Consider the following 15,731-nt stretch of genomic DNA (forward strand, 5'->3'; position numbering starts at 1 on the left):
TTGACTTTGCATTGATTTGCCTGCAGATAGATTCACTGTCATTTTTCTCCTAGTCTAAAGGTAAATTAACTTTCATTTCCTGAGTACAGAAAGGCAGTCTAGAGTCAGAGTTAGGAGCCTTGAATTCCATCCCGACTCCACTAACAGCGTGGGTCTGGGCAAGTCCCTTCCCCTCCCTGATCCTTCATCTCTGCTGAAGTGAAGAGTTAGAGTCAATCCCAAGCTGTTACACAGCAGAACTGCCTAGGCACCTCCATCCCCGGGATTCTGATTCAGTAGGTTTCAAGAGGGTCCTGGTCCTGTGGGTGGTTGGGGGTTAAAGTGTCAGCTACATGGCATTCCAGACCCTTTCAGCCAACTCTGGCAAAGCCCCACTGACCCACGACAGGGGCTTGCTTTTTTTTTTTTCTTTTTTTCTTTTTAATCAAGTGAGAGGCAGGGAGGCAGAGACAGACTCCCACATGCATCTCAACTGGGATCCACCTGCCAATCCCCATCTGTGGCTGATGCTCTGCCCATCTGGGGCCGTTCCATTGCTTGGCAACCGAGCCTCTTCAGTGCCTGAGGCAAGGCCATGGAACCATCCTCAGCACCCAGGGCCAACTTTCTCATTCCAGCCCTGGCTACAGGAGGATAGGAGGGGGTAGGGGTGAAGAAGCAGATTGTCGCTTCTCCTGTGTGCCCTGACCGGAAATCAAACCCAGGACTTCCACACGCCAGGCTGACGTTCTACTACTGAGCCAGCTGGCCAGGGCCAGTGGCTTGCTTTTACCATTGAGAGGTCAAAGCCTTGTGGAGAACTGGCCTTTGCCCCTTCGCTCCACCTGGACCTATTCTCAAGTCTCACTCCCATTATTGGTCTTCAAAAAAAAGGGAGCAGACTTGTTGCTTTAGAAACAACAAGACACGGTTAAAAATGCCGTTGCTGTGTTCTCCATGTCAAACTTCAGCTAAGGAGAGAAACTTTTTTTTTTATAACTGAACCCTATCCTTAACTCCTCTTTCTAAGCTGGAGGGAGACCACCTGGGGATGACTCCAGTCTCATATTGAGGAGAAATGCTCTGTAAATGGTTTAATAACCTAGGTCTCTCCATTTGGATGATGAAGCTGTGGGTATTTTCTTCTCTCCACCTCTAGTTTCCCTGGGTGAGAATGAGCCTGGGCAGATTTAAACTCTTTGGGTGGTTCCCCTGCTGCTCTAAGCCACCCATCTACTCAGCCCACATCTGAGCAGCTGGCTCTACCTGTCATTTGGTGTGTCCCCAGGGGAGCAAACTCATTTCAGTATAAGCTCAAGCAAAGTGTAATTAGTACAGTAAATCTGCTGTTTAACAACAAAAGTCCTATGACAGATTTTTATTTTACTTTTTTAAAGACTTTATTCATTGTAGCAGAGCAAGAGAGAGAGAGAGAGAGAAAGGGGGAGGAGCAGGAAGCATCAACTCCCATATGTGCCTTGATTAGGCAAGCCCAGGGTTTTGAACTGGTGACTCAGTGTTCCAGGTCAACGCTTTATCCATTGCGCCATCACAGGTCAGGCCCTACGACAGATTTTTAAGGTCCTGGAAACCTGATTTGATGCTGAAGGAAGGATGGGAAGACCTGGCCTTCAATTTAATTTCTTTCAGTCTGGGAACAAAGTTCAAGACATGGTAACCAACCCTGTTTATTCTAGATAATGCAATGTGACTTTTTAAAAATTTTATTTATTGATTTATTATATTGATTTATTTTTTGAGGGGGGGAGAAAGAAAAAAAAGGTAAGAGGGAGAGAGGAATAAACTTCTTGTTCCACGTGCACCCATTGATTGCTTCTCATATGTGCCCTAATGGGGCTCAGACTGGTGACATCAGGATTGAGCTGGTGCCCTTGGGGTCAAGCTGGTGCCCTCAGGATCGAGCCACCAACCCTAGGATTAAACTGGTGACATTGGCACACCAGTACAACACTCTACCCACTGCACCACTGGCCAGGGCCTATTGATTGATTTCAGAGAGAGAGAAACATTGATCTGCCATTCCACCCATCCATACATTCACTGGTTGATTCCTGTATGTGCCCTGATGAGGGATTGAATTTACAACCTTGGCACATCAGGGTGATGCTCCAACCAACTAAGCTATTTGGCCAGAGCACAATATGACTTTTTAAAAAAATCTATTGTCAGGCCTGACCTATGGTGATGCAGTGGAAAAAGCATTGACCTGGAACACTGAGGTCGCCGGTTGAAACTCTGGTCTTGCCTGGTCAAGGCACATATGGGAGTTGATGCTTTCTGCTCATCCCCCCTTCTCTCACGTGCGCGCTCTCTCTCTCTCTCTCTCTCTCCCTCTCCCTCCCTTCTCTCTAAAATGAATAAAATTAAATTTAAAAAAATTAGAAATCTATTGTCAGATAGTCTTGAGTTTGCAGGAATGGGGACATAACTTCATGGAAGTCCTTTTTTCTTATAATCTGACTACACTGCTCACAAAAATTAGGGGATCAGGGGACAGGGAGATACGCCAGTACTTTCAGCCTTTTGTATAGTGCATTTTCACCAATGAAATAAAAGTTGGTTTTGCATCTCATTTGCATAATTGAACTTTTTTTGACTTGTCATTTGCTTTTCTGATGTTCTTATTTAATAAAAAAAATGCTTCTTTTTTATCACTTTATATTCATTTTGAAATATCCCCTAATTTTTTTGAGCAGTATATAACCCCCACCTTCTACCCCACACCACCATCCTCACTCCCTTTTCTGTATCAGGCAGCATACCAACAGTTTCATAAGCATTTCTCATTCAGTCTGCACAACAGCCTATGAGGCAGATTCTGTCATCCCCGTTTTATGGATGAGAAAACATTCAGAGAGGCAAGTGACTTGTCTGGGGTGGCACAGCATGTAAGCGAGGAGCTGGATTTGAAGAGGTCTGTGGTCCTAACCTTTGTGCTGAACTGCTGCTGCTCAGCCCGAAAGCCACATCACATAAGCTCAGAGTTATCCGCCACCCAAGCCTGTCATCCTTTCCTCACATTCCTTGTTGGCAAGACCCACCCTTCTCTAAACCTCAAGCTTGGTGGCCACTGAGCCACTGCTTGCCATTGAGGTTCCCATCTGGTCCACCTCTTGGTTGAGGAGGAGGATTACTTATCTTGGCCTAGACCAGCCACCCAGACAGTCCTCAAACCAGGGGGGGGGGGAGGGGGCAGGCCTTTTTTTTTTTTTTTTAAGGGAAAGAGATGAGAAGCATCAACTCGTAGTTGCTGCACTTTAGTTCAGGGGTCGGGAACCTTTTTGGCTGAGAGAGCCATGAACGCCACATATTTTAAAATGTAATTCCATGAGAGCCATACAACGACCCGTGTACGTTACACATTATCCAATAAAAATTTGGTGCTGTCCTGGAGGACAGCTGTGATTGGCTCCAGCCACCCGCAACCATGAACATGAGTGGTAGGAAATGATGGATTGTAATACATGAGAATGTTTTATATTTTTAACATTATTATTTTTTTAATTGATTTTTTACAGAGACAGAGAGTGAGTCAGAGAGAGGGATAGACAGGGACAGACAGACAGGAACAGAGAGAGATAAGAAGCATCAATTATTAGTTTTTCATTGCGCGTTGCAACACCTTAGTTGTTCATTGATTGCTTTCTCATATGTGCCTTGACCACGGGCCTTCAGCAGACTGAGTAACCCCTTGTTGGACCCAGCGACCTTGGGTTCAAGCTGGTAGGCTTTTTGCTCAATCCAGATGAGCCCACGCTCAAGCTGGCGACCTCGGGGTCTCGAACCTGGGTCCTCTGGGTCCGACGCTCTACTCACTGTGCCACCGCCTGGTCAGGCTATTATTTTTTTTATTAAAGATTTGTCTGTGAGCCAGATGCAGCCATTAAAAGAGCCACACCTGGCTCGTGAGCCATAGGTTCCTGACCCCTACTTTGGTTGTTCATTGATTGCTTCTCATATGTGCTTGGACCAGGGGGCTCCAGCTGAGCCAGTGACCCCTTGCTCAAGTCAGCAACCTTAGGCTCACACTAGCAACCTTGGACTTCAGTCAGCTACCTTTTGGCTCAAGCCAGCAACCATGGGATTATGTTAATGATCCCACGCTCAAGTCGGTGTCCCTGCACTCAGCTGGTGAGTCTGCGATCAAGCTGGATGAGCTCACGCTCAAGCCAGTGACCTTGGGTTTTGAATCCGGTACCTCAATGTCCCAAGTTGACACTCTATCCACTGTGCCACCACCAGTCATGTCAGGCAGGCCATTTTTTCCTATGAGCCTATTTCCCAGACTAGAAAATGAAGGCTGAGTGGGGGCGGGGGTGGAAAGTGGACAGAGTTGCTTCTGTGGGCATCTGGAGAGCACCTTGGGTATACCACAGAGGGACAGGTGGCCCCTTCCTACTGGAAGTGTGCCTGTGTCCGTTTTTGCCACCTCAGAAAGCACACTTTGCTTAACAGCACCTGACCTTGTTCTGCCTCCTCAGCATGTCGTGAAATTTAGACTGTGTTAGTTTGCCTTCTTTACAAGTGGTTTTAAAAGAATACTGGCAGCCTTTCCTGAAAGAGTTTTCTGTTTCAGGATGGACCCAGAGCTCACCAGGCTCCGGGCCTGACTGCCCAGCCAGTTGGTCTCCCTCCCCTTCCTCTGCCTCCCTCTCCCAGCTCTGATCAGGCCTGCTCTTGTCCAACAGGCAGGTCCTTCTGGCAGTCCCGTGGCGGCCCATCCTGATTGGCTGAGCTTGTCCTGCTCCAGTGATTATCTGACTTGTCCGGCTCTAGTCTCATTGACTGCCTTTTTCCTGGGAAGATGTTCCTGGTGGGCCTGACAGGGGGCATTGCCTCAGGCAAGAGCTCAGTGATCCAGGTGTTCCAGCAGCTGGGGTGTGCAGTGATTGACGTTGATGTCATCGCCCGGCATGGTGAGTTGGAGGGGCTGGGCTGTGGGATTATCTATGGCAGCTCCCTTTGCTTCCTTTTTATAAGGCCTTCCCTGTAAAGATGAGGCCCTCTCACCTTTTTTTCTTCTGGCTTTTTCACAAGGCTTCAGGAGGGGAAGACTTTCCTTTGACCCTCTCTGGTGTTCTGCTCCGCGCACCATGCTGTCCTCTTGCTTTTCTCTTTATTCCTCCCTCTCGTTAGATGTCTCCCCGCTTTCAGTCTACCCCGTGGCCAACACGAGGGACTCTGTGCACTTTGCTCTCTTCCTTAACTGCTTTCTCTCCCCTCGTTTCATTTTTGCTTCAACTGAAGGAAGCAGCCCCCGGGTTCTCCCATCATTTTGCCTCTAGTCACCTGGGGTCCTCTGGCTGGTCTGGAAGCTCCGAAGAGTGACCCAGCTTCCTCCTCATGCCACAGTTGTCCAGCCAGGATACCCCGCCCACCAGCGCATCGTGGAGGTCTTTGGCACCGAGGTCTTGTTGGAGAATGGTGACATCAATCGCAAGGTCCTGGGGGACCTGATATTTAACCAGCCTGACCGGCGGCATCTGCTCAACACCATCACCCACCCTGAGATCCGCAAGGAAATGATGAAGGAGACCTTCAAGTACTTCCTTCGGGGTAAGACCGAGGGCCTGGGCAGGGGTGGGCAAAGCCCTCTCCTTCAGGGCCAGGGCCCTTCTCTGCAGAAAGGCTGGCTGGTTATCCAGGCTGTAGATTTCACACTGTTTATTGGCACACACACCCCCTCTCCCCATGCAGAGCCCCATACCAGCTCAGAGGAAAGAAGCACATGTCCCTCAACTCTTAAGGAGGTTGACGGTTTAATGAGAAGAGACACTTGAGGCTTTTGAGCCATGATCCCCAGGAAGTAAGTTGATTTTTTCTAGTAGAGAAGGGAGTAACAACAGCTGATAAATAATGGGGTCAAAAGACCTGAGTTAAATCCTGGCGCTCACAGTTTCTAGCTGTTTGACTCTGTCAGTGAGCTAACCCCTCTGCCTGTTTCCTCATCTGCATAATGAGGCTAATAATGCCAACCTTGCAAAGTTGTTACGGGGACTAGGAGTCCACATAAGTGACTGTCCATCACCCCACAAATAGAAACCACAGTCAGAGTCAGATTTGGTGCTGGTCGAGCTGCCTGGGAAAGTGAGTTTGCAGGTCGGAAGTTGGGGAGGGTCTACGATGGCCGGGTCAGGTGATGGAGAAGCTTCTAAGTGGAGGATGTCCTTTGAGGCTAGTGCTCAGTAGAGAGAGTTAGCTTGGCATGTGCAGAGACAGTCAGGTGCCTTACAGGGACTGAAAGAAGGGAAAAGTGTTTGAAAAGCAGGAGTCTGGTCAGTTGGTAAGAACCTTCTGCTGCCGTTGCTAGCATTTCCCAAGCCACATGCCACAGTTTGAGTCCTGTCCTTCAGAACGGTGTTGGACAGGGGTGACCTAATGCTTACTATCCACAATGGGGCCAGTCACCAGGAGAAGTGGTGGAGCAGAGAGCAGTGGCTTGGGATTCAGCTTATATGGCCTCCGGTCTGGGTCTTAGTGTTGAAAGTCTGGCTGCTGTCACCCCACTGTCAGTCATGGTGCTGAGATTTTCCTTCCTGGAAGACATGAGAGTGGCTTCTAGCTTTTCTTCTGGCTTTTGCAGTGGTCATGGCCAAACCCTTTATTTTCTCAGGCATCAACTTCTCATGTACAGAGTGGGGAACCTACCCCTCTCTGGCCAGAACCTTCCTCCAGAAGGAAAGGGATGACTTGACAGACAGCTGTGATGCTGCCCCCTGTCCCCTCCCCTGAGCTCTGGCCAGGGCGGGAGCAGGCGCCAGGCACCCTCCCTGCAGGACCAGCTTTTGCTCTGCATCTCAGTACCTGGCTGTGGGCCTCCCTTCTTTCCTTCTTCCTCAAGGAGTGTCTTTAGAGTTTTTGTTTGGGGGGGGTTGTTTTGTTTTGTTTTTTAAGAGAGAAGCATGAGGGAGAGAGACAGAGAGACAGGAACAAGCTGTTCCTTGTATGAGCCCTATCCAGGGATCAAACCAGCAACCGTTGTGCTTCTGGACGACACTCCAACCAACCAAACTATCCAGGGCTCTAAAGTCTTCCTTTGTCCTGCCTCATGTGTCTGTGCCAGGGTCCCCTTCTGCCCCTGCCCTGGAACGCAGCCTCTGCCTTTCATTTCTGCCCTTTCGCATTCACTCCCAGGCCAGTTGCGAGTGCATCTGCAGGGCTTGGAGGCAGCAGCGGCTTCCCTTATGAAATGAAGCATCGGATAATGTCACCTGCTCCAGAGTTCTCCCGCAGTGTCATCCACCCAGCCCCCCTCCCGAGCACCACCACTTAAATAAAAGCCAGAAAGCTCTTTTCAGCTCGATAAGGTAAAAAATGGGGATGACAGCTGTGGCTTCCACAGTCCCAGTTTCTCCCTGATGACTATAACAAATAAAACTGTCAGAGTTGGTATAATCAAACGTCAGATAAGATCACCAGCTGTTGGGAGGTCTCTGTGTAGGCAGACGGATGTCTTAATAGAGTCAGGATAGTTTGCAGAGCTTATCAAGCAGGACGGATGTGACAGCTGAATAGCCCTTTGCCGGTGAACCAAAGAGCTGGCCGCGAGCTCCCGAGAGGAGCTGAGGAGAAAGGACAGTGAGGGCAGAGGAAGGGACAGGAGCAGAGCAGGAAAGAGAGATAAGAGGCCCAGGGAGGGCCTGGCCGTGGCTCCTGGTCTGAGTTGGGAGGGGAGCGGAGGAGCCAGCTCCCCCTCCTCAGGGAACGGGAGTAATAATAGCCATCATTTATGGAGCACTTAGTGAGAGTCTGGGTGGTGGGGTGCTGCGTGGTCTACATGACTTCAGTCATTTAATCCTTCCCATCTGTGAACTGGGTAGTCTTTTCATTCATTTACACCGATGAGGCTTATTAAGGAGCCCAAAGTCACATGGTGAGAAAGTGGGGGCTTCATACACAGGTGTGTCCTCAGAGCCCATTCTCTTTTTATTTCCTTTCCTTTTTTTTTTTTTTTGCTGGACCATTAGCTTTAATCCTAGCTCGTACCCGGCAGGCAAGACGTACACACAGTGGGAAAACACTTCCCTTTCCATTCAGGGCTCCCAAAGCCACTGACTCATCTGAGTTTCCTAGAATCGAAAGTTTCTAACCTCACCAGCCTTATTCACTCTGTTCCCCATCTCCTCTCTACACAAACTGCCTTCTCCTTCAACACTCCGCCATCTTGGCTGCCTCTCCTCTGCAATGCTAATTTCAGGAACTGAGAGAGAGAAAAAGAGAGAGAGAGCCCCAAAACCCGTTCTTTTAACCCCTCATTCTACTGAAGGTGTTCTGAGCAACAGACCCTGGGGAACAGGAAACCCAGCAGCTTGCGCTGTCACCTCTATTCCAGCATCACCTAGAGTGCCAGTTTCCCTGTGACGCCCTTGGAACTGGAATGATGTGTGTCAGGTTCTGTAGATGGAAGTGTTCGTAGTGAGACACCATCCAAGCCAGGCAGGGGTCTCTAGGCAGAAGCGGTGCCCATCCCTTCCTCTTCCCGCTCCTGGATCCCCCACCTTATTACACCTACACAGGGCCATTGGCATAAAGGGAACTAAGAGTGTGGAGCCCGCTCTGTTTCTGGGCAGGCAGCCCAGGGATGTGTCCACTCACAGTGGGTGAAGGTGTTGACCTTGACCGGCCTTGGCTTGTAGTGGGAGGGCCAGCTGGTGCTTTTACCCCATGGGAGCTAGTTTAGTATTAGTCATAACCACCACAGCACCTCCAGACATGTCCCGGCAGTCCTAGGCTGGAGGTCTGCCTCTGACCCTAAGAAGCAGCCTCTCTCCTGTTGGGGTTGCTGCCGCCACTCATATGAGTCTCTTGTGGAGAGTTGGTAGAGCTAGCCATACAGGACTCTTCTTCAGCCGGAAGCCAGGCTTGGACCTGGCTCTTAGGGAAGAAGCTTTTCTTTTTTTAAACAAAGGTGGTTGAAGTAGGGCAGAAAGGGCCCAGTCATTCCTGGAAACTCTCCCTAGTCTCCTACGATTTTGGCTGTGTCATTTCCCTGCTCAGAAAGAACAACTCCGTGTTCAAGATCAAGGTGAACTCAGTGCTTTGTGCCCGCCCTGACTACCTTGCAGTTTGGCCTCACACTGCTCAAGGCCTCCACCTCAGCCAGAGTAGTAAGACTTCGCTGTTCCTTGTGATTTGCCGCCCCCCATTCCTTGAACCCTCACTCCCACCCACTCATATTCAAGTATCAGAAGTCTTACCTGCTTTGCAAGGCTAGTACAAATGCTGTCCCTTCTACAAGGTCTTACTGCTCATCTAGTCAAAAACGATGTTCTTCAGGACCCTGTTCTGAATGGCTTTGGAACTGGCTAGCTGCCAGGTTATGCCTATCCTGGGAAGGTCTTCCACCCTGTTGGGGAGCTTTCAATGGTAGGAGCCAGTGACTTCAGCTCTGTCCCCATGCCTAACGCATAGTCCTCAGTGTGTGCTTGCAGACTTGACCTGTGGCTTTCCTGGCTTCTCTCCAGGATACCGCTACGTGATTCTGGACATCCCCCTGCTGTTTGAGACCAAGAAACTGCTCAAGTACATGAAGCACACAGTGGTGGTATACTGGTGAGTGTGTGACATCGCCTGGCCTGGCTGAGGCTGGAAAGGACCCCCCACCCAGTAAGGCATGTACCTGAGAAATTGCCCACGTCACTGTGCCCTTTTCCCACAGGGAAGCCAGGAAGCACAGGGGTTTGGGGCAGCAGTGCCCAGGTCCTACAGAAACCAACCTCTGTGTCTGATCCAGATATGCCCCCAGGTAGGTGTGGGAAGAGATGGCCCCCAGCCTTCTCTAGGGCTTGGGAAGGGCTCCCCCTGCTGGCTCTTGGAGGCACTTCAGTCCAGATGCCAGGCCCTGCTCTGGGCAGCCATGTTGTTCTTCACCGGGTTGCTTTTCTCTCCTCCAGCACTTCTCAACTTTCCAAACAGCTCCCACACTTATGACTTTACTCAGTTTCTTTCTTTCTTTCTTCTTTCTTTTTCTTTCTTTCTTTCTTTCTTTCTTTCTTTCTTTCTTTCTTTCTTTCTTTTTTTCTCTTTTTCTCTTTCTCTCTTTCTTTCTTTTCTTTCGAGGGACAGGAAGGGAGAGAGATGAGAAGCATCAACTCTTAGTTGTGTAACTTTCGGTTGTTCCTTGATTGCTTCTTAACATGGGCCCTGACCAGGGGCCCAAACCAAGCCAGTAACCCTAAGCTCAAGCCAGCGACCTTGGGATCATGTTGATGATCCTGCACTCAAGCCGGCCAACCCGCCCTCAAGCTGGATGCTTCTGTGCTCAAGCTGGTGACCTTGGGGCCTCGAACCTGGGACCTTAGCATCCCAGATCAACGCCCTGTCCACTGCATCACCACTGGTCAGGCTCAATTTACCTTTGAATATTTTTTTTGTTTTTTTTTACAGAGAGAGAGAGGGACAGACAGACAGGAACGGAGAGATGAGAAGCATCAATCATTAGTTTTTCGTTCCGACACCTTAGTTGTTCATTGATTGCTCTCTCATATGTGCCTTGACCGTGGGCCTTCAGCAGACCGAGTAACCCCTTGCTCGAGCCAGCGACCTTGGGTCCAAGCTGGTGAGCTTTTGCTCAAACCAGCTGAGCCTGCGCTCAAGCTGGCGACCTCGGGGTCTCAAACCTGGGTCCTCCGCATCCCAGTCTGATGCTCTATCCACTGAGCCACCACCTGGTCAGGCTCAATTTACCTTTTAACATGAGGTATTTAGGTCATCAGTCTATAGTTCTGAGTTATAGAAGAGAAGACCTGGGGCGGGATTTCTGAGGTAGGAGTAACAGAATTTGTTCAGGATCTTCCGTTGGCAACACCAATGGACAGAAAGGTGCTGGAGGGAACTGTCAGAGCCCAGCTAAGGAAGGAACTCTGTACTCAGAATCCCCCAGGATATGAAGCAAATCAGAATCCAGGTTTGACAAACAGCAGAGGATCAAACTGTCAGAGAAAATGAGTCACGGTCCCCGTGGGATAAGAGAGTAGATGAGTGTCTCTGCCTCCCAGAAACTTCCTGAATGCCACCCACGAGTACAACAGACACAGAGGTGGGCACTTGGCCCAGCGGGTATTTTGGGCACTGGGTGGCTCTCAGGAGACTCATGCATGGGAGGTTTCTGGCACACTGGAGATGGGGCCTAGAGTTCTCCATGCCCTTAGCATCATTCTGCTGCCCCCAACCCCCAGCTCCCCACCAGAGACTGTTATTTAAAACCCAGTCTAAGTTTGCTAAACCTGGTGTAGAGACTCAGGCTTCCTCATAGCTCGCTCTTGGGCCCATGTTCCCCCATGTAAACCTGCAACCTCTCTGGGTTCTTTGTTCCCTGTTTGAAAGATTATTAGCTGAGGCCAAGCAAACTCCATGAAGACTTGGAATTCTCTTTGCCTTGGAGTCTTAATACAATTGGAACTTTCTACCAAGGGATCAAAAAGAGGATCTTGAGTGTAGGTGAGAAAACAGGTTACGCATGTAATCACCAGATGACTCCATGCCAACCCTTGCCACCTTTCTCTTCCTGCACTTTCCTTCAAGGTTGGTCTGTTTGCTAAGAGCAGAAATCGTTCTGGCTCCCGGCAGGTAAGTGGGCTTTGTAGACCCTGCCTGTACTCCAGGAGATCCCTCCGCCCCACTCACCAGACATGGCACTTATGCCAAAAGTCCTGGTTGCTATTCATGCCCCACTTTTGGCACATGTGGGTACCCATACAATTCAAGACAAATGCCATATCAGAGATTTGAATGAGTGATTATTTGCTTTTCATAAAAGGAATCTACACTTTATAAAAATGAGGTTCCTCATGGATTCCTTTACTGCCACACTACCCCTGGTGTATTTGAAATAATATGGGACATTCACCAAAGCACAATTATACCAAAACTTGATAATTCATATTTTCAAGGAATGTACCATTTGTGGAATAAGTGTTTGGTAAAAACCCCACAAATGGCATCAGTCCTTAAACTAACCACAGGGGGCTATTTCTGAGCCTCAGGAAGGGCTGGTAGTGAGTTCTGCCCTCATGTTCCAGGAGGCCTCTGGTCTAGGCCACACTGCCCAAGGATGTGCACTCAGATGGCCCTAAGCCGTCTCCATTCTCTCAGCCCAATTTTCCCAGCCCCTGACCTGATACAGTCTTGATTAAGGTTGGATAGTCCTTGTTTTCAGCCAGGCAGGGACTGGCCTCAGGACCTTACCAGTATGCTGTCCCCATAACAAAGGAAATCAGAAGTCCTACTTACTTTTCAAGCCCATTACTAATGCTCTCTTCAGAGAGGCCTCCCCTGATCGGCCAGCCAGAAATGGTTTTCTGCACTGCTTTGTTCTGAAGGGCACTGGAACTGAACTGGCAAGGGTTCGGGCTGTGTCTCTCCTTAGAAGGTCTGTCTTCGCATCCCAGGAGGCCCTCTGGTGTAAGCCACACCTAAGAGAGGACCAAACTGTAGTGATCTATCATCCCATCTTATAACTGGGAAATCTCGGGTCTGGTGGCAAAGCCGAGAGGCCCCGGTAGTAGAAAGCAGCTGCTGCAGCCTTTCCCCTGGGTCCCGCTGAGGGGCTTACCTAGTCACAGCGCTAGGGAGGGGTTAGAGATGACCTTACTCCAGAGCACAGTGGGCAGCTCTTGTATAGCCAAAGGCCGGACAGGGACTTTCCTGAAGAAGGACCCAGGTGGCAATATCAGAGTGGGCCAAAGAGGTGTCCTTTCATTTCCTTTGGAGATGGGAGACTAGGGGTTGTTTGGTTTGATGCGCAGCGCCTTGTCCTCTCCTAGGGACTGAGGGGATCAGTTCTCAGGTCCTTGCTCCACCAGAAGCATCTTGGGGCTTGCCAGCTTCTCTTCATCAGTGGCATCCAGTACAACAGCTGCCATTTCAGCTTGGTCCTTGTGCTCTAGATATGCAGGAGTGGGAGTGGGGAGGCAAGGAGAGGGGTCCTGTGGTGGCCCAGGAAGCTGTTTTGATACAGCAGGCCCGCGTCCCCAGGGGCAGTGCAGGAGGCATTTAGCTTGCAGGCATAGGCCTTTCAGTAAAGGTCATCCATCTAGCAATCCAGAATGTAGCTGATTCCAGGCGATCAAATCCTCCGTCTAATAACTGGGAAGTCTGAGGACTGGGGGCAAAGCAGAGAGGCCCCGGTGGCAGAAAGCAGCTTCTGCACCTTCCCTTTTTGTTTCTATCAAGCCCGTGCTACCAGGGTCCTCACAGAGTAGGGTGAGGTGCGGGGAGCCTGTGAGCTTCCGGGCCTTGCTCTGTGGCTGTGGGTCCTAAACTGACTTGAGAGCAGGGGCTGCCCACCTCTATAACTTGCTGGTGGGGAGGGAGGCTGGGACCTACAAAGCCTGATCAGCCTGTTTATCCTGTCCTTAGCGACCGGGACACACAGCTGGCACGGCTGATGCGGCGGAACAACCTGAACCGTGAGGACGCAGAGGCTCGGATCAATGCCCAGCTGCCCCTGAAGGACAAAGCCCGCATGGCCCGCCACGTTCTAGACAACTCGGGCGAGTGGAGCGTCACCAAACGCCAGGTCATCCTTCTGCATGCTGAGCTGGAGCGCTCCCTGGAGTACCTGCCGCTGAGGCTCGGGGTCCTCACAGGCCTGGCGGGCATCGCCAGCCTCCTCTACTTGCTCACCCGTTACCTCCTGCCCTCCCCCTAGTTGGGCACTCCAAGGCAGGAAGCCCCAGGCCTCTATCTCCTCTGAGGCTGAAGCTAGGTAACGAATATATCCTGTTTCCTCTCAACCCCATCAACTCTCTCGCTCCTCTCCCCCTCTCTCCCTCCCTCTCCCTCTCTCTCTCTTTCTCCCCCCCTCACTCCTTCCCTCCCTCCCTTGGCTGGAGCCCTGCACCACAACCCTTTTTTTGGTATGTATTCTGTCTAAGTCAAAGGAACAGCCCTCTGTCAGTAGCTACTCCTTCCTTTCCCGGGGTCCCTCCCTCTGGAACCACCTGCAGAATAGTGGCCACAATAGGACACAAAAACAACCGTGGGAGGCCATTGTAAATTTCTTGAGGGTGGGGGTGAGGACCACTGTCTCTGTGGTTCTCGGCAGTGTTTAAAGCTGGGAGCTTCTCCCGGCCTGGGTCCTCCCTGAGCACATGCCCCACTGTGGCCAAAATCTTCGTCATGGACCATGGGAAGTCATTTTGGACCAAAGGCTACCACCTTCAAACAGTACTCCCCGGGGTTAACGCCCTCAGCCAGGTTATAGTGAGGCTTCCCTGTGGGGTAGTGCAGTAGTTGACAGAGGCTGGGCCTCTTCTGGGATGACCCACTGTCGCAGCTTAGCATTTGTGCAGCAACTCCCTTCACCCTGCTCACCACCTTCCAGTCTATGTACTCCTAGCCCTGAACTCTTGGTAGAGCACGTGCTGGCTGTTTCTGACCTCTGTGCCTTCACCGTGTTGTTCCCTGACCTGAAATACCTTTTTTTATTTTTTTATTTTTTCATAACTGGCTGACTCCCAGCTCAGGCACTGTCCAAAGTCCCGGGCTGGGTTAGGTACTGGAATACTACCATCCCGTGTTTCATCTGAATCTACAGTGTAGTAACCAAAAGCTGGTTGGTCTCTCCTACTAGACTGGAAGCCCCTTGAGGGCGGGGGCTGTCTTATTTATCTGTTTCTGGTGCAGGGCCTGCCTCACCATTGGTGCTTAATAAAGTGGTTTGATTTGAAATGCCTTGTACTGCCATTATTCCCCTAGCACCACGGACCAATTAAGGTTCCCAGACTTGGCTGCTATCGTCTGGGTTATACTTGGCCTCCTCCCACACTGGAGCCTGAGCCCCAGAAGGTAGGTAGCCCTCGGACTTCTCCCAGGTGCAGGCGTCTCCTTGTGATTGGTAGGTGGAGGTGCTGGGGCAGCATCGTACCCACTTACTCCATCTTCCTTCCCCTGCCCAATTAGGCCAGTGCAGACATCAGCTCTCCTCGACCAGAGCTGGCAGCTCTGCTGATGTGGTGATCTGGCAGCCAGCAGCCTATTAAGGCCAGAAATGAGTGTGACGGATGCAAATGCTGTGGTGGCCATATTTAGTGCCCCCTTTCCCAAAACCGCTCGTACCTCGGAGACCAGTTCCTTAACTCACAACAAACCCCCAGGGGCAAAGGCTGGGCCAGGAGGCGCTGAGCTTTGGGGTGGGGTCAGGGCAGGATGAGAAGGGCAGAAGGCAGCTGTTTCCCACGTTTAGTGGGACCTGGCAGGAAGGGTAAAAGAAGGAGAGGTAAGGACCCTTCATTGATGTAACAGAATGTCCTATACTCAACTCACTGAGAAAATGACTCTTCATGAATATCTGCTGTGTTGGACACTTTGCTAGATGTGTAACTCCCTAGAGGTGACATAACATTGATTATTCCGATTTCAGTCCCAGAGAGATGGAGGGATCTGGTTCCCTCACAGTCAGGCCTCAGGGTTCTGCTCACTGTACCTCTGAGCTCCCAGAGGAGTAGATCTGGGCTTGCCACCTGGCTCTTTCTCCCACTTACACGGCCTCCTGGCTCCAGTTTCTTCTGACAGGTAGGCATCATGATGCTTACATCAATGAATGGAGGACAATAAAAACCTTTGCAGGCTGTAAAATTCCAAAAATTACTTTCCTCTGTGCGCCAGTCGGCTAAGTTTGATGCAACAATGTCAGAGGAAGGTGTGGTAGCGGCCCAGTCCTCTAGTGCCTGGTCCCACCACACCTCCAGCTCCCCGTCCTCAAGCCTGACCTCACCACCTCCTTTCCC

General features: G+C 50.6%; 1 protein-coding gene across 3 annotated transcripts in view; it reads left to right on the top strand.

Moving 5' to 3' along the window:
* Positions 1–14,673, top strand: part of DCAKD (dephospho-CoA kinase domain containing) — a 41,784-nt gene extending 27,111 nt beyond the window's left edge. For all 3 annotated transcript variants that reach the window (XM_066363928.1, XM_066363929.1, XM_066363930.1), the window contains exons 2-5: positions 4,689–4,916; positions 5,353–5,556; positions 9,465–9,552; positions 13,360–14,673. In XM_066363928.1, coding sequence (XP_066220025.1) covers positions 4,805–4,916; positions 5,353–5,556; positions 9,465–9,552; positions 13,360–13,651 — 696 coding nt within the window. In that variant the 5' untranslated portion in view covers positions 4,689–4,804 and the 3' untranslated portion in view covers positions 13,652–14,673. The remainder of the gene's footprint in view (positions 1–4,688; positions 4,917–5,352; positions 5,557–9,464; positions 9,553–13,359) is intronic.
* The last annotated feature ends 1,058 nt before the right edge of the window (positions 14,674–15,731 follow it).

Source organism: Saccopteryx leptura, chromosome 2 (assembly GCF_036850995.1).
Source record: "Saccopteryx leptura isolate mSacLep1 chromosome 2, mSacLep1_pri_phased_curated, whole genome shotgun sequence".
NCBI lineage: Eukaryota > Metazoa > Chordata > Mammalia > Chiroptera > Emballonuridae > Saccopteryx > Saccopteryx leptura.